Source organism: Cherax quadricarinatus, chromosome 4 (genome assembly GCF_038502225.1).
Source record: "Cherax quadricarinatus isolate ZL_2023a chromosome 4, ASM3850222v1, whole genome shotgun sequence".
NCBI lineage: Eukaryota > Metazoa > Arthropoda > Malacostraca > Decapoda > Parastacidae > Cherax > Cherax quadricarinatus.
Genome location: NC_091295.1, coordinates 46,095,517 through 46,115,045, shown reverse-complemented (window position 1 = coordinate 46,115,045; position 19,529 = coordinate 46,095,517). Strand labels below are relative to the sequence as shown.

Genomic DNA, 19,529 nt, shown 5'->3' with positions numbered 1-19,529 from the left:
GGCTTGGACATCCAGCAAGTGTTCATGAGCATGTTGGATAGGACTGAATGGAGATGAATGTTATTTGGGACTTGACGAGCTGTTGGAGTGCGAACAGGGAAACATTTTCTGAATGGATTCAGGGAAACCAGTAAGCCCGTCTTGAGTCCTGGAAATGGGATGTACAGTGCCTGCACTTTAACCCTGTCAGGGTCGAGAGGCCCTCTCCTGAACTTGTTCTCAGGTTAGAAAAAAAAAAAATTCTTATGAAATGATAGAGAATCTTTCTCCGATCATAATGACACCAAAAGTATGAAATTTGATCGAAAACTTACTGAATTATGCTCTCGCAAAGTTAGCGGTCTTTGAGCCCTATTTTCGGCCAATTCCAATGGACTAGTCGACAAAAATCATAACTACTTTGATAGAACTCCACGTTTTCTACTGAATGAGTACAAGAAACCATCCATTAATTGATTTCAACTCTCCAATAAAGTGGTCAGAAATTGGCAATTTTGCCAATTTCACACAAATTTCAAAAGATGCCAATATCCAAATAGGGTCCAGAATAAACAAGACAAGACATACCTGGCACTAAAATAGCATTTTCTCTGTTCATTAGTCATGTCCCCAGGCCCCTCTTACATTTCTTTTGCTTTCCACCTTGAATTTTTATTCTCACAAAAAAAACAGATTTACTGTTATGCAGACTACTGCATTAGTGTAGAAATGGTATAAATAATATCAGTGCACTTGTGAAAGAATATCAGATTCACCATGGCATGGTGACGCATGGCTTGATTTGTTTACTTTTGAACTTTGGCAAAAATCGAACATTACTGCTACTTTGAGCTCAATATCAAGGTACTTTTCATTGTGAAACCAATCATAATCATCTCAATTTCTGTAATATGTTTTCCATTCTATAAAATGAGACTAGGAAAACTAGAATACAACCATGAATACCATACGAAAACACACTGCAAAATCGGTTTTAAACCAAAAACAGAGTTATTTTGTTTTCTCATTATGCACTGTGTGCTGCACAATTTTTTTTATACTGTGCACAGTGACCACATAGACCCATTCTTTCACATGTAGGCCTACCACCTCTCTCTCGCTAGATTTGAAGGCGCTAGAATTTATGCGTACTAGTACGGCACCAACCCTGAAAGGGTTAAAGGAGGAATTTGGGATATTGGCAGTTTGGAGAGACATCTAAACTGTCGTATCTGAGTGCCTCTACAAAGTCAGTAATTATGTATGAGTGATGGTGAAAGTGCTGAATGATGATGAAAGTTTTTTCTTTCTTTTCGTGTCACCCTGCCTCAGTCGGAAATGGCCAATGTGTTAAAAAAAAGATAAAGTAAAACATCCAATCACACATCTAAAGACATTCACAGCCATAAACTTCTTACCAGCCTTTCACTGTTTACATTACTCTTTACTTTCATTACTCTGTGTTACTTTAAACTTTCTTTTTCTACATGCAATAACTAAAAATAAATTATTTTTTGAAGTTGAGTTATAAGAAAGTGCATGGATATAGTACTGATGCTAAGATGGAACTGATTATTAATGTTTTGAATTCAAGAAAGAAGTACATGGGAGTAAGTCTAAAGTATCTGAGAGAATAAAAGCTAAAGAAGGAATAATAATAATGTTAAATGAACAATTATGGAAAGAAAGAGAATACAGATGTTGAAATTCAAGAACTATGTGGTTTAAAATTCAAGTGGGATATGGAAAGTGTGTTAAATATGTATTTATATACTTGGAAGAGAGTAGAGTGTGTGGAAAGAGGAAGGAAAGGAGAAGAGTATTTTACAGTTAAAGCATGCATTAGACAGACATACATGTCACTACAGCTGTTTAATGTGTTTATAGATTTGGTTGTAAAAAAAAAAGAAAAAAGTGAATGCTAGTGTGTTGAGGAAAGGTGAATTCCTAAAAGATAATAAAGAATATATAAAGATATAATTATAGTTATATTTAGCTGATAACACAGTGCTTTTGAGAGATTCCAAAGAGAAGTTGCAGTTTGGTGGAGGAGGTTGGAAGGATGACAGAAATACATGCAACTAAACAAAATGATCCAAATATAATTTTTTTTTTTCAACAAGTCGGCCATCTCCCACCTAGGCAGGGTGACCCAAAAATAAAGAAAATCCCCAAAATGAAAATACTTTTCATCATCATTCAACACTTTCACCTCATACATAATCACTGTTTTTGAAGAGGCACCCAGATACAACAGCTTAGAAGCATATATAAAGATACAATATAAAAAGTGACCTGAAATATAATAAACTCCATATAGAATATAATATCAGGGCCCCAATTATATATATACCTTCCTATTACACATCCCTCTAAACTGCCAGTATCCCAAACCCCTCCTTTAAAGTGCAGGTATTGTACTTCCCATTTCCAGAACTCAAGTCCGGCTAAATAAAAATTACCGGTTTTCCTTAATCCCTTCACTAAATATTACCCTGCTCACACTCCAACAGCTTGTCAGGTCAGGTCAGGTGTTTGATAGGAGTGAATGGAGATGAATGGTATTTAGGACCTGATGAGCTGTTGGAGTGTGAGCAGGGTAATATTTAGTGAAGGGATTCAGGGAAACCGGTTATTTTTATGTAGCCGGACTTGAGTACTGGAAATGGGAAGTACAATGCCTGCACTTTAAAGGAGGAGTTTTGGAAATTGGCAGTTTGGAGGGATATGTTTTGTATCTTTATACATTTTTTTATTATTATCACACTGGCCGATTCCCACCAAGGCAGGGTGGCACGAAAAAGAAAAACTTTCACCATCATTCACTCCATCACTGTCTTGCCAGAAGGGTGCTTTACACTACAGTTTTTAAACTGCAACATTAACACCCCTCCTTCAGAGTGCAGGCACTGTACTTCCCATCTCCAGGACTCAAGTCTGGCCTGCCGGTTTTCCTGAACCCCTTCATAAATGTTACTTTGCTCACACTCCAACAGCACGTCAAGTATTAAAAACCATTTGTCTCCATTCACTCCTATCAAACATGCTCACGCATGCCTGCTGGAAGTCCAAGCCCCTCGCACACAAAACCTCCTTTACCCCCTCCCTCCAACCTTTCCTAGGCTGACCCCTACCCCGCCTTCCTTCCACTACAGACTGATACACTCTTGAAGTTATTCTGTTTCGCTCCATTCTCTCCACATGTCCGAACCACCTCAACAACCCTTCCTCAGCCCTCTGGACAACAGTTTTGGTAATCCCGCACCTCCTCCTAACTTCCAAACTACGAATTCTCTGCATTATATTCACACCACACATTGCTCTCAGACATGACATCTCCACTGCCTCCAGCCTTCTCCTCGCTGCAACATTCATCACCCATGCTTCACACCCATATAAGAGCGTTGGTAAAACTATACTCTCATACAGTCCCCTCTTTGCCTCCAAGGACAAAGTTCTTTGTCTCCACAGACTCCTAAGTGCACCACTCACCCTTTTCCCCTCATCAATTCTATGATTCACCTCATCTTTCATAGACCCATCCGCTGACACGTCCACTCCCAAATATCTGAATACATTCACCTCCTCCATACTCTCTCCCTCCAATCTGATATCCAATCTTTCATCACCTAATCTTTTTGTTATCCTCATAACCTTACTCTTTCCTGTATTCACTTTCAATTTTCTTCTTTTGCACACCCTACCAAATTCATCCACCAATCTCTGCAACTTCTCTTCAGAATCTCCCAAGAGCACAGTGTCATCAGCAAAGAGCAACTGTGACAACTCCCACTTTATGTGTGATTCTTTATCTTTTAACTCCACGCCTCTTGCCAAGACCCTCGCATTTACTTCTCTTACAACCCCATCTATAAATATATTAAACAACCACGGTGACATCACACATCCTTGTCTAAGGCCTACTTTTACTGGGAAATAATTTCCCTCTTTCCTACATACTCTAACTTGAGCCTCACTATCCTCGTAAAAACTCTTCACTGCTTTCAGTAACCTACCTCCTACACCATACACCTGCAACATCTGCCACATTGCCCCCCTATCCACCCTGTCATACGCCTTTTCCAAATCCATAAATGCCACAAAGACCTCTTTAGCCTTATCTAAATACTGTTCACTTATATGTTTCACTGTAAACACCTGGTCCACACACCCCCTACCTTTCCTAAAGCCTCCTTGTTCATCTGCTATCCTATTCTCCGTCTTACTCTTAATTCTTTCAATAATAACTACCATACACTTTGCCAGGTATACTCAACAGACTTATCCCCCTATAATTTTTGCCTTTATACAAAGGAACTATGCATGCTCTCTGCCAATCCCTAGGTACCTTACCCTCTTCCATACATTTATTAAATAATTGCACCAACCACTCCAAAACTATATCCCCGCCTGCTTTTAACATTTCTATCTTTATCCCATCAATCCCGGCTGCCTTACCCCCTTTCATTTTACCTACTGCCTCATGAACTTCCCCCACACTCACAACTGGCTCTTCCTCACTCCTACAAGATGTTGTTCCTCCTTGCCCTATACACGAAATCACAGCTTCCCTATCTTCATCAACATTTAACAATTCCTCAAAATATTCCCTCCATCTTCCCAATACCTCTAACTCTCCATTTAATAACTCTCCTCTCCTATTTTTAACTGACAAATCCATTTGTTCTCTAGGCTTTCTTAACTTGTTAATCTCACTCCAAAACTTTTTCTTATTTTCAACAAAATTTGTTGATAACATCTCACCCACTCTCTCATTTGCTCTCTTTTTACATTGCTTCACCACTCTCTTAACCTCTCTCTTTTTCTCCATATACTCTTCCCTCCTTGCATCAATTCTACTTTGTAAAAACTTCTCATATGCTAACTTTTTCTCCCTTACTACTCTCTTCACATCATTCCACCAATCGCTCCTCTTCCCTCCCGCACCCACTTTCCTGTAACCACAAACTTCTGCTGAACACTCTAACACTACATTTTTAAACCTACCCCATACCTCTTCGACCCCATTGCCTATGCTCTCATTAGCCCATCTATCCTCCAATAGCTGTTTATATCTTACCCTAACTGCCTCCTCTTTTAGTTTATAAACCTTCACCTCTCTCTTCCCTGATGCTTCTATTCTCCTTGTATCCCATCTACCTTTTACTCTCAGTGTAGCTACAACTAAAAAGTGATCTGATATATCTGTGGCCCCTCTATAAACATGTACATCCTGAAGTCTACTCAACAGTCTTTTATCTACCAATACATAATCCAACAAACTGCTGTCATTTCGCCCTACATCATATCTTGTATACTTACTTATCCTCTTTTTCTTAAAATATGTATTACCTATAACTAAACCCCTTTCTATACAAAGTTCAATCAAAGGGCTCCCATTATCATTTACACCTGGCACCCCAAACTTACCTACCACACCCTCTAAAAGTTTCTCCTACTTTAGCATTCAGGTCCCCTACCACAATTACTCTCTCACTTGGTTCAAAGGCTCCTATACATTCACTTAACATCCAAAATCTCTCTCTCTCCTCTGCATTTATACATATATGCTTCTAAACTGTTGTATTCTGAGCACCTCTGCAAAAACAGTGATTATGTTTGAGTGAGTATGAAGTACAGTACAGTACAATATTACTAGATGTGAACAGATAACAACAAATACATACCTTATGCTGTTTGTCTTCGGGTTTCTCTGGAGTTTTGAGGAGGTAGCGACAGATCTCTCCTACGTATTGGGCGACCTGTTGTATAATATTAAATTATTAAATATTACTACTTTGTTTTTTTAAGTACAATGGCCATCCCCAACCAAGGTAGGGTGACCTGAAAAAGAAACACTTTTATCATTATTCACTGTGTTACCATCTTGCTAGTGGCACAAACACACAGTTCAAGTGTCATTCCACATTGCAACTATCCTCACCCCTCCTTCAGAGTGAAGGCACTGTACTTCCCACCTCCAGGACTCAAGTTCAGCTAATTGGTTTAAATATACGTAAAAAGAAAGTATGAAGCATACATTAAATGACTATGAAATCAAAGAGCACTTGTGAAATCTGTATAAATCTGTAGTGGAGGGGAGGAGGGGTAGGGGCTGTCCTAAGAGAAAAGATGGAGGGAGGGGGTAAGAGGTTTGTGTGTGCAAGGGGCTTGGACTTGCAGCTGGCATGTGAGAGCATGTTAGATAGGAGTGAATGGAGACAAATGGTTTTTGGGACCTGATGAGCTGTTGGAGTGTGAGCAGGGTAATATTTCATGAGGGATTCAGGGAAACCGGCAAACAGGACTCGAGTCCTGGAGGTGGGAAGTAGAATGACTGCACTTTCAAGGAGGGGTTTGGGATATTGGCTGTTTGAAGTGACATCTAAACTGTCACATCTGGGCACCTCTGCAAAGACAGTGATAATGTGTGAATTATTTTTTGGACATGATACATAGATGTACAAAGAAATACAGTGGTTAAGTGTACATGCCAAAAGCCCCTTGTATGCAGAACATTATGGGCAGGCTTAAAATTAACTTAAGATTAACTAAGCAATGATATATACAGTGGTGAAAATGACAGTAAACAAATAACAATTAAGCATAAATGAGTATTTCAAAGACAGATCATTTAGTAATTTGACGAGTTACTGTGCATTCAAGAGATTGGAGTATTCTTTTAGGTAATGTAGGGTCACAGGTTATAATTTTTGAGAAACAGTTATGCAGTATTTATTTAGTTGTGGGTGAGTAAGTGGTTTTTAAGAAGAGTCTTGAATTCATAAACAGACAGTGTTTCTTTTATGGTCACAGGTAATTACTTCCAGATTTTTGGGCCTTTTATGTGCATTGAGTTTTTGCATAGTGTGAGATGGACACGAGGAACATCAGAGAGTGATCTGTGCCTTGTGTTACGTTCATGTGTTCTTTTGAGGTTGGTAAGGAGACGTTTGAGGGGAGGGTTTATATCCAAGTTAAGTGTTCTATGTATGTAGTAGGTACAATAATAAGTATGGATGTTTTGTACAGTGAGTAAGTTTAGAATTTTGAATATTGGTGGAGTGTGCTGCCGGTAGTGGAAATTTGTTATCATTCTGACTGCAGCCTTTTGTTGGGTAATTAATGGTCTGAGATGGTTTATTGTTGTTGAGCCCCATGCACAAATTCCATAAGTGAGATAGGGGTAAATGAGTGAGTGATATAGGGCCAGGAGGGCTGACTGTGGAACATAGTACCATATCTTTGATAGTATGCCTACGGTCTTGGAAATTTTCTTGGAAATTTGTTGTACATGTGTTAGAAATTTGAGCCTATTGTCAAGGTGGATTCCTAAGAATTTTCCCTCTGTGAGCTTTGTGACAGGTGATCCGTTTATCATTATGTTAAGAGGGACATCTGTAGTTCTGTTTCCAAACTGAATGAAGTAGGCTTTGTCAATGTTGAGAGTAAGTTTGTTAGTCATCATCCAGGTAGATATTTTCTGTAATTCAGTATTTACAGTATTGGCTAGCATGACTGGGCTTGGGTGAGAGAAGACATATGTAGCGTCATCTGCAAACAGTGTGGGTTTGAGTAGTTGTGATGCATTTGGTAGGTTATGTAAATGAGAAAGAGTAGAGGGTCACCCGTCTCAGTGGGAGACAGCCGACGTGCTGAAAAAAGAAAATATAGTACATATATGCAAAAGGTAGGGGCACTAACCAAGTAACTTTGATGTGCCAGATCTTCAGTAAAATACCATAGTACTGTTCCTAATACAAGTTGATAATTTTAATATAAACACCTGTAAAACCTAAAGAACACTATTTATAAAATTATAATGTGGCAGGTTGAACTTTGGTTAGTAACAGGATGTTCAAGTAATGATGTTTTTAACTGATTCCACCTTAAAAATATATTGATCCTTCCTAAGTTTGGCAGTATATAATTTTTTCTTTTTCCAACAAGTCGGCCGTCTCCCACCGAGGCAGGGTGACCTGGTATATAAATAGCACTTCAAAATATGTTTATAGGAATGAAGTATGCAAATTGTAGTTTTCAATTAAAAGTATATAGTTAGTTAACACACTGACCATGTTTCACCAAGGTAGCACGGCCAAAAGAAGGAAACATTCATTATCATTCATTAACAGCTCTCTTGCCAAAATCACATATGTCAGAATGCAAATGACTCTCCAGTCAGATTTTTATTATATTCATGGAGATTTTTTGTATGCATGGGAATTTTTATTATATTCAAGGGAATTTTATTACTTTAATGGGTATTTTTATATTTATGGAGATTTTTATTTTTTCAACACACTGGCCGTCTCCCACCAAAGCAGGGTGACCCAAATAAGAAACACTCTCACCATCATTCACACATAATTACTGTCTTTGCAGAAGCACGTAGATATGACAGTTCAGGGGACATTCCAAGTGGCAAATATCCCAAATCCCTTCTTTAAAGCACAGGCATTGTACTTCCCACCTCCAGGGATTATTACATTCATGGGAATTTTTTATCCATAGGGACTTTTATATTCATGGGGAAGTGTTAAAAATATAAGGGTCATACAACATCTGTGAAATGAGAGGTAATCAGGTTTGATCCAAGGAATGAGTGTAGCTCCAATTTCTTGGATCAAGAACCCTTTGTTACCATCAAGCCAGTCAAGAAAATCTCTTGAAGGATTAAACAATGCCTTACAAGTTTTTTTTTATACATCACACTTCTAGTTAAATTGTCACCTTTTACGGAGTAATTAATGAGTCAGCAGCAATAGATGACCTTCACTGGGTGACTATGAGATCAGTGTGAGGTGTCAAAGACATCACTACCCTTTATTCTTACATATCAAGACTCGTGAAATTGTAATAACACAATTGGAAACAAATCAGGGAATGGGCGAGGCTTGAACCCATGGCAAGAGAGTCCTAAAACTCACAGGCCAAGAGGTTAACACGCTGCCTGTGAACTTTAGGACTCACTTGCCAAGGGTTCAAGCCCCCACCTGCTCCATGACTCCCTTACATTTGAAGGTGGCTCTCATCACTAGCTGATGTTACTCTACAGTGCCACTTGGTGACCTCTCTTAGCGGATTTGTATGTTTAAAGGCTTTGTTTTCTAGTCAGATAGTGGAAAATTAGTAAATAACTTAACACCAGATACCAAAAGTCAAGTACAGTGGAACCTCAAAAATCGAACTTAATCCGTTCCAGGAGCTAGTTCTAAATTCGAAAAGTCTGAAATTCGAAGCAATATTTACCATAAGAAATAATGGAAATGCAATTAATCCGTTCCAGAAACCCAAAAATATTCACACAAAAATTACATTTTATAGAGATTAATTACAGTTTTACATACAACAAATACTATAGTTTTTAATTATGTATAGTAATACATATAAAATAACATTTTTACTTACCTTTATTGAAGATTGGTGATGGCATCTGGAAGATAGGGAGGAGGAGCGAGGGAGTTGGGGTTAGTGTTTGGAAGGAGAATCCCCCTCCATGAGGACTTCAGGTAAAGCCCTCTCTGGGGTTACTTCCCTTCTCTGTGTTTTAATGCCACTAGGACCAGCTTGAGAGTCACTGGACCTCTGTCTCACAAAATAACTGTCCACAGTCCTCTGTTTCTGGCACCTCTTTAACATTTCCCTAAAATGGGACATGATTCTGTCACTGAACTTGTTGCAAATATGGCTTGTTTCAGCTTGCTCAGGGTGGTACTTCTGCACAAACATTTGGACATCATTCCACTTGGCACAAATCTCCTTAATCTTTGAAGAAGGCACCTCATCCACTCCCTATATTAACACCTTTCGCAACATCAGCTTCCTTGATTTGTTCTTTCTTTGACAGGATAGAACCGATGGTCGACTTGTTTTTCCCATACATCCTGGCAAGCTCAACAAGTCTCACACCACTCTCATACTTCTGTATTATTTCCTTCTTCACATCTATGGTGTTTTTCACTTTCTTTACCACAGGGGTACCACTAGCAAGTTTCTTTGGGCCCATGGCAGCTTATTTCACAGTCCCACAAGCACTAAACACAACGAAATAATAGTAAAATGCGTGAATGAGAGCACAGGTTAGTGTTCACTCAAGTATAAACAAAGCTAGACTGCTCACGGCGCCTGCGCGGGGACGCGGACAGAGTGGGCGGCAGATAGGTCCCATACCTGGCGGTCCGAAAATAGGGGCGCGTTCGATAATAGGGACACAGTTTGTCCGAAAAAATGGTCCTATTTTCGAAATGTTCGATTTATTTATTTATTTATTAATTTGAACATGATACAGAGAAGTACAAGGGATACAATTTTTGAAGTGCAACATGCTGATATGTGATACGCTCGATTTTTGAGGTTCCACTGTATACCTGGAAGGGGTTTTGGGGGTAAACGTCCCCACAACCTGGTCTGAGACCAGGCCTCATAGTGGATCAGGGTCTGATCAACCAGATTGCTACTGCTGGCCACATATAAACCGACGTATGAACCACACCCTGCCTGATCAAGTACTGACTTTCGGTACCTGTCCAGTGCCTTCTTGAAGACAGCCAGGGGACTATTGGTAATCCCCCTTTTGTATGCTGGGAGGCTGTTGAACAGTCTTGGGCCCCTGACACTTACTGTGTTGTATCTTAGTGTACTCATGGCATCCCTGCTTTTCACTGGGGGAATGTTGCACTTCCTACCGAGTCTTTTGTTTTCGTAGGGAGTGATTTTCGTGTGCAAGTTTGGTACTAATTCCTCTAGGATTTTCCAAGTGTATATTATCATGTATCAATCTCACCTGCATTCCAAGGAATACAAATTTAGGGACTTCAACCATTCCCTGTAATTTAGGTGCTTTATCATACTTGTGTGTGCCAGGAAAGTTCTCTGTACACTCTCCAGGTCAGCAATTTCACCTGCCTTGAAGGGGGCATGTTAGTGTACAGCAGCTTTCCAGCCTAGAGATAACAAGCGATTTGAAGATAATCATCATGGGCTTGGCGTCCCTAGTTTTGAAGGCTCTCATTATCCGTCAACTAACTTGAGCCCTGGCTCTTTCTCTACTCATTTTGTGATGCTCTTCACAAATCTATTCTTAATCTATACCCCATCTTCCACACATTCCATCCCCCCTCATATCACACATGAAACAAATATCTTCCCACTCTCTTATCTCTCTCCTTTACTTGCATTGGATTTTTCAGTGTCTTTCATTTTATTCTAACATACTCTAACTTTTTTTTAATACACCAGCCATTTCTCATTAAGGTAAGGTGACCTGAAAAGAAGGAACATTTTCACTATCACTCATACCATCACCATCTTGCCAGAGGCAAGTTGAGATTACAGCTCAAATGCCCCTCCAAACTCCAATATCCATGGGGAAGTGAAGAAGAATCCTTCTTCCATAAGCCATGTGTAGCAAAAAAGGCAACTAAAATACCAGGAGCAAGAGGCTAGTAACCCCTTCTTGATTATTAATTACAAAATTTAAAAAGAACATTTTAAGATTGCGGATAACTATTATATTTTTACTTAAATTTATTTTTAATACAGCATTATTAAAATTGTTCTGGGTATAAATCATGTTGATTACTTACAGTGCAGTCATATTTCTTGGCCTCAACCCAGTACTGTGATGCAGAGAACTTTTGGCGTATCACTGCAGTGTTGTTAAATAACAAAACCTATATGAAAAGATATACTTAGTAATATTAAGGAAATGCAGAGGATAATAATTTATTTAAATACATAATAATACAGCACTCCGAACACTGCACATGAATGAAATATTTTAGATTTTTTTTCTAATGTAAGGTATGATCAAGACACAAGGTATGAAATATATTACAAATAATGACATGCAAGGAAATCTGATCCATTTTTCTTTATTCTCGTTACTACTGTATCTAAATGCATTTCCCTGACATCCAGACCTAACATCACTGTCTGAGGAATGACTTTTTCTGAACATAAATAAAAGGCGATACATGATACTGTGACTCATGAATTGTGTGAATAATTGTTTCTATGTTGCACTTCATTATCTCATAATTAAATAATGAACAGTGTACAGCAGTCGATGTTAGAATAGAGCTGTGCATGCGTTTGTTATTTTCACTCCAACAAAAAATAAAATGCATGCATATTAACTCAAGAAGTGTGAGAACAAACTCTGTGCAGTAATAAAAAATATAACAACATTAGTATTAAACTTATTTAATTGTGTAAATGAGAAAAATGACAATATGGCTCTGATGTGGTAATGTTACTCATTATTAATATAAGATTTGCTCTACACTAACCTGGCCGATGCCAACCATACCCCCAGCACTGTGATACAGAGGAAGCGGATTGTATAAAACCTCATCATCTCCCAGGGCAATCATATAGTGAACACCACTAGAGAAGAACATATACCTTCAAGGAAGCAGAAAATAAGAAAAAAAGCAAATATAAATTTCTTAAAGCTTGGAAGGCAACTAATGGAATAAAAAGCACTGTGTCAAGTCAGCATAGATCAAGTGTACACATAGAAGTCTGGCACATTACAATAAAACTAAAATTTAAAAGACCCATAATCAACAAATTCCAGACCGAATGGACACAATCTGTGGCCAGATAGAAACAACAAAGTCCATAAAATCTAGAATTATCAATTATTGGTACAGTCTGCTAGGTTAACAGATTTTGAATTTAATGGACATACTCTGTTTTTCCAGAACTGACCACCATTGTATCAATCAATGAAAAACTTCATCATTTGAACTTAATGGACAATCAGCATTAGCACTCCCCTCCCTTCTCCTCTATTAGTCCATTAAATTGAGATTTAACCATATGTGCATATGCAACATAGAATTAAATATATTCTTTTTTAACACACCAGCCATCTCCCACTGAGGTAGGGTGACCCATCCTTTACTATATCACTTTCCAGAGGCATTCCAATAATACAGTTCAGATGTCCCTTCAAATAACAAATATTCCCACCCCTCCTTCAATGCAGGCACTGTACTTTCACCTCCAGTTAACTGGTTTTCCTGAATTCCTTCACAAACTGTAACCTTGCTCACACCCTAACAGCTCATCAAGTCCCAAAAACCACTGGCCATCACTCTCCTAAAACAAAACAAACAAAAGCAAATACACAAATGCACACACCTACTGGATGGCCAAGTCCCTCACACATGCAAAACCTCCTCGACCCCCCCTCCTTCCAACCTTTTCTAGGGTGACTCCTACACCACCTTCCCTCCACTACAGACTTATACACTCTCCAAGTCATCCTATTTTTCTACATCCTCTCTAAATGTTCAAACTACCTCAACAACTTCCCCTCAGCTCTCCTAATTACTAAGGTGCAAATTCTCTGCATAATATTTACACTATGCATTGCCTTAAATAATTACAGGAGACCCCTGGAATATTTCTATCTAAAAAAAAACCATACCACAGGCGGGTTCTAACCTCACCAGTGGTATGGCTTGTTTGCAATCTTGTCATTACAATTTCGTGAGTCATATTTCTATCTATTCAGGCACAGTTTCATGAACAACCTGCACCTGGCCAAGAGATAGGACAGGTATTCCAGCACTCTCCTGTAATTATTTTGGACAGTTTTTTTTTTTTTTTTAACAAACTGGCTGTATCCTACCAAAGAAGGGTGTCCAAAAAGAAAAATAAGTCTTTCTTTTTACATTTAGTAATATATACAAAAGGGGTTACTAGCCCCTTCTTCCGGGCATTATAGTTAGCTCTTACAACATTCATGACTTACAGAGGAAGAATTCTTTTCCACTTCCCCATAGAGATAAGAGGAAATAAAGAAAAACAAGAACTATTAAGAAAACAGAAGAAAACCCAGATGGCTGTGTAAATATATATGTGTGTACATGCATGTGTAGCGTGACCTAAGTGCAAGTAGAAGTAGCAAGATATACCTGTTATCCCAAGTGTTTATGAGACAAAAAAAAATACCATCAATCCTACAATCGTGCAAAACAATTACAGGGTTCTGTTTACCAACTTACTACCTAGGTTTGGACAATGTGTGGTGTAAATATTATGCTGAGAATTCGTAGCTTGGGGATTAGGAAGAGGCAAGAGGTTACTAAAAGTATTATGAAGAAGGCTGAGGAAGGGTTGTTGAGGTAGCTTGGACATTTAGAGAAAATGGAGAAAATCAGGATGACTTGGAGGATGTATAAATCTGTAATGGAGGGAAGGTGGGGTAGGTGTCACCCTAGGAAAGGTTGGAGGAAGGGGATATAGGAGATTTTGACTGAGACATTTGGACATTAATATATATTCATTAATATGTATATAAATTCATAAGTTCAGACAATAATCATGTGGCTAAAATAGTCCTGTTAGGCCATGCATGTGAGACCCATCTATCTTTCATTTACTGGAAGTATATCTAGTTTAACTGTTTGAGGGTCCAGCCAGACCTCCACTCTGAAGTGTCCACAGGGTCCAAGAATTAAAAAAAAAAAAATTCTTATGAAAGGGTAGAGAATCCTTTTCTGAAGGTAATAAATCAAAAAAGTACGAAATTTGATGGAAAACTGACGAAATTACGCTTTCACGAATTTTGCTGTGTGGTAAATATCAGTGATATTTATGAATTGGTGATTTTGCCCACTCTGACTTCTATTTCAGGCCAATTACATTGTTCCAGCCGACAAAATTCTTAGCTATTTCGCTAGTATGCTTTCTATTTTATTGACTGAGCACAAGAAACCACCCAATCAACTATTTCAACTACTAATAAAGTGATCAGAAATTGGTAATTTGACCGATTTCACACAAATTTAAAAAATTTCCATTTTCAAAATAGGGTCCAGAATAAACAATGCAGGCATTCCTGGCACTAAAATAACATTTCCTCTGTTCATTAGTTATGTTCCCAGGCTTTACACGTGAATTCCATTTTGATTTATTATTCGCACAAAGAATTTTTAGTCATACCTGTTATGCAATATTGCAATACTGTAATTGTATAAATTATATCAATGCATTCATGAATGCACATTAGACCCACCAGTTGACACGTATTGGAAGCATGATGTGATTTGTTTACTCAAACTTCGGCAAAAATTGAACATTTCCGCTGCTCTGAGGTCAATTTCAAGCTATTTTCATTCCTAAACCCAATCTGTAATATGTCTTCCATTCTATTAAATGAGACTAAGAAACCTCAAATCTATCTTTCTTTCAACAAACCGGCCGTATCCCACCAAAGCAGGGTGGCCCAAAACGAAAAACAAAAGTCTCTTTCTAACTTTAGTAATGCATACAGGAGAAGGGGTTACTAGCCCCTTGCTCCCAGTATTTTAGTCGCCTCTTGTGATGTGCATGGCTTACGGAGGACGAATTCTGTTCCACTTCCCCATGGAGGTAAGAGGAAATAAACAAGAACAAGAACTAGTAAGAAAATAAAAGAAAACCCAGAGGGGTGTGTGTGTATATATATGCTTGTACATGCATGCATAGTGTGACCTAAGTGTAAGTAGAAGTAGCAAGATGTACCTGAAATCTTGCATGAGACAGAAAAGGCACCAGCAATCTTACCATCATGTAAAAGAAGTACAGGCTTTTGCTTGACACTCACTTGGCAGGAGGGTAGTACCTCCCTAGGCAATTGCTGTCTACCAACCTACTACCTAGACAAAGAATAAAAAAAAAAGGCACAATACCGTGACTGGAACAATACACAAATAACCCGCACCTGGAAGAGAGGAGCTTATGATGACGTTTCGGTCCAACTTGGACCATTTACAAAGTCACATTAACGAAAAGGAGAGAGGGAGGGGATATAAGCAGGAGGTGGTAGTAGTAGTAATAGTGGAGGTATAAGGTAGTAGTGGTAGTGGAGGTATAAGGTAGTAGTAGTAGTGGGGGAGGTAGTAAGAAGGACAAGGAGCCAGTCAAATACTAAGAAAGAGGAGCACTGCAGGGGAGCTAGGTGCCCACAGAGGGTAAGAGCAAGAACACAGAGGGGGGGGGGGGGATAATGAATAAAGAAGGAACAAATACACATGGCAGAAGGAAGACACCCCAAAGGAGAAAAAGGAAAGAGGAAAAGGGAAGAGGAGAAGAAGAAAAAGGAAGAATCAGGCTAAGTCACAGGTGTTCTAAAGTTCGGAGCATTTTACATTGTAGTGGGACAGGAAGGCATCTACAGAGACAAAGCAAGGACTAAGATTCATACAAGGAAAGTTGTGTATTAGGGAGGACTCAACCAGACAGCAACTGTTGAAGTTGGAAGTGGGGAAGTCAGTTTTAGCAGAACACCAGTCAAGAGGATGGCTGTGATCTCTGATGCGACAGAAAAGAGCATTGATAGTGTCGGCAAGTCTAACACTACTTTTGTGCTCCCTGAGTCTACCAGAAAGAGATCAGCCAGTTTCTCCAAAGTATTGAAGAGGACAGGAAGAACAAGAAATAGAGTAGACAGGAGCATCTGTATAGGGAGGAGAGGTATGAACGAGATTAGTGCAAAGAGTGTTAGTCTGGCGGAAAGTAAGTTTGATGTCTAAGGAACGGAGGGGGTTGTTGAGATCAGAAAGATCGGAAATATTGGGAAGGCAGAGGACAGAAGAGTTCCCAGGAGTAGAGAGTTTGGTCCAAGTCAGACCAAAACGTCGTTATAAGCTCCTCTCTTCTATGTGCTGGTTATTTGAGTATAGACTAAGAAACCGCAAATATAACCATAAAAACCAATTGAAAATACACCACAAAGTCACTGTTTTAATCCAAAAACACTGTTGCATTTTTTTTCTCACTATGCACTGTGTGTTGCAGGATTTTTTTGTATGGTGCACACTTACCACTTAAACCAATTCTCTCATACCTAGGCCCAAATTTACCACTCACAGCTTATCTGAGTGAGCGGAGCTCATAACGTAGTACTACAGCACTGACCCTGGCTTCAGAGCTGTAGAAAGTATTCACTTACCAAGCATAAGGAAATTTTATTGCTTAAAAACTAACATATAGTTGTTAATGATCATTACTGCTTAACCCTTTCACTGTCTCCCACATATATGAGGAGAGTGGTGCTGACATTAATGTCTTAATCATGGTACCCTCAAATATGTAGAGTGGTAAATTTTGGCCAAGACATGAAACAATGGGTCTGAGCTGTGCATGAAGAGGACATCTAACCAGCAGACACAGCTAGCCTCTGATGTTAAGTTTGGGTTAAAACAGAGACTGAGGCATTTTCTAAGGTTGTTTTCATGGTTTCATTATCCGTGTCTTGGTGTCAAATGATAAACAGGAAGACATACTAGTGAAACATAGGTGATACTGGTCAGTGTAAGACCTGAAATGGCCTGAAAAAGGTCTCAAAATTGACAGAAATATTTCATATTTGGTGATTTTTCCAAGGAAGGGCAGGAGACCTCCTGATCCCCCCTTCTTATCTGCTTTTTTTTCTAGGTCTTCTTTAATTTTTGGGATGGCCTAAACCATGAAAAACTCTTGGTTTAATTTTATTAGCCAAGAAATAGGATAAACCTTTGATTTTTTAAACTGATGTTGGATTCAAAATGGAGGGAAAGTGTTATATAGGAGAAGCCTGGGAATATGAACAGAGGAAAGGTCACTTTAGTGACTGGAATGCCTACAGTGTTTATTTTTAAGACTCTTTCCTCAACCCCCTACTTGATTCCATAAATTTTCCATCAAATTTTGCATTTTTGGCATCATTACATTTAGAAAAAATTCTCTAGCATTTTAGTACACAATTTTTATTCTGAAATATTGTGACATTGACAGGACTTTTAATTTCGAGGTTTGTGACAGTGAATGGGTTAAAAACTAAAATTGTGATTACAGCCTCTCCTCACTTAGTGACGTATTCATTTACTAACGACTCGGACTTAGAATGGGCTCTCTGACCAGTATGCATACCAAAATAATGTACAGTGGACCCCCGCTTAACGATCACCTCCAAATGCGACCAATTATGTAAGTGTATTTATCTAAGTGCGTTTGTACGTGTATGTTTGGGGGTCTGAAATGGACTAATCTACTTCACAATATTCCTTATGGGAAAAAATTCGGTCAGTACTGGCACCTGAACATACTACTGGAATGAAAAAAGTTCGTTAACCGGGGGTCCACTGTATATTAGAGCTGATTTCCTCTATTCTATTTATTATAGTATACAGTAAACTACTGTATAAACATTTCAAAATATACCAGAAATTTTATAAATGGTGCAAAGGTGACATTAAAACAATATCAAAGATGGTTGACAACCCACTACCATCATAGCATGCTCCTCACTTAGCGACGAATTCGTTTACCAATGTGGTCTTAAGAAATGAACTCCGTCATTAAGTGAGGAAAGGCTGTACTGCTTAAAAACTAACCCAAGCTTATTACTGACCTATAATGCTTGATGATGGCAGCCTTTGGTAGTCCAGTCGTTCCAGATGTATAGATGTAAATCAGTTTGTCTTTGGCTGATAATGAATCTATCTGAGGTGGTGGCGTTGGACTTGAGGTACACAACAAAGAGTCTAGGTTCTCAGCCCCTATTGTGAACAGAATTTGTTGTTCAAGTATTTCCTGAATGAACAATGGAATAAGCTGGACCATAGCAAGAAAGGAACTGTGCAATGGAACCTTTGTTACAACTGTATTATACATGATGAAGTCCAGTCTTGGACAAAACAGTGTATTTCTCAACCCTAATTAATTACAACACTGCATTTAAACTTGATTTAATTATACTGTCATCTCTGATAAATGCTGCTTGTGGCTGCTTCACTTTCATTCACATCACCCAACAGTATGATAGGCATTCTAGCAAATTTTGAATATTGCTGTTTAGCCCATAATACTAAAACACAGATGGCCAGATATCAAAACTATTTATTTAGCTCTCAGAATTATTACTCATTAAGGCTACAGACACCACACACCCCTTTATCCCAAAGTGTAAATTTACTTAACCAACACAATATTCACATTTTCTATTGTGCATGTTATGTCTACAGGATACTCAATACTAACACTGACCCAGAGCTTAAATACTATCTGGAGAGCTACACCACAACACATGTAACCAGTACAAGGAACAAGTATCTCTTTGACATTCCAGGTATATTGTTCGACCTATTCAAAAACTCCATGCAGCTAAAGGCCCAAAAATTTGGAACTCATTGCCTGAAAATGCCAAAAGTTCTCCATCTGCCAACATCTTTACTAACAGTGTTTAAAAGCCCCTAATAACTTTCACACTGTCTGTCAGTACACTTCCATGCAGGGTCGGCCTTAAGCCAACTGGATCGACTGCTCCTAATTGGGCCCCGTGCTAGAGTGTAATCTACTCTCAGCTTGTCAAGTATTGTGACTATGTACTTTTCAAAGGTGATATACAAATTTTTTGTTACTTGAAGGCTTACATGTATGCAATTTTATATTAAAATGTAGCTTACATCTATTTGGTCTATTAACTCACATGCATCTTTGTATGGGTTATTTGTGTATTTTTCCAGTCACAATATTGTGCCTTTTTGTTATTTATTTTTTAAGCCCACAGT

General features: G+C 38.6%; 1 protein-coding gene and 1 long non-coding RNA gene across 6 annotated transcripts in view; both read right to left on the bottom strand.

Moving 5' to 3' along the window:
- Positions 1-19,529, bottom strand: part of LOC138854260 (uncharacterized) — a 182,769-nt gene that overhangs the window by 47,368 nt on the left and 115,872 nt on the right. The window lies entirely within an intron of this gene.
- Positions 1-19,529, bottom strand: part of LOC128684514 (long-chain fatty acid transport protein 4) — a 108,732-nt gene that overhangs the window by 47,368 nt on the left and 41,835 nt on the right. For all 5 annotated transcript variants that reach the window (XM_053770744.2, XM_053770742.2, XM_053770741.2 and 2 more), the window contains exons 7-10: positions 18,371-18,518; positions 12,273-12,387; positions 11,568-11,654; positions 5,667-5,741 (exon numbers count right to left, since the gene is read on the bottom strand). In XM_053770744.2, coding sequence (XP_053626719.2) covers positions 5,667-5,741; positions 11,568-11,654; positions 12,273-12,387; positions 18,371-18,518 — 425 coding nt within the window. The remainder of the gene's footprint in view (positions 1-5,666; positions 5,742-11,567; positions 11,655-12,272; positions 12,388-18,370; positions 18,519-19,529) is intronic.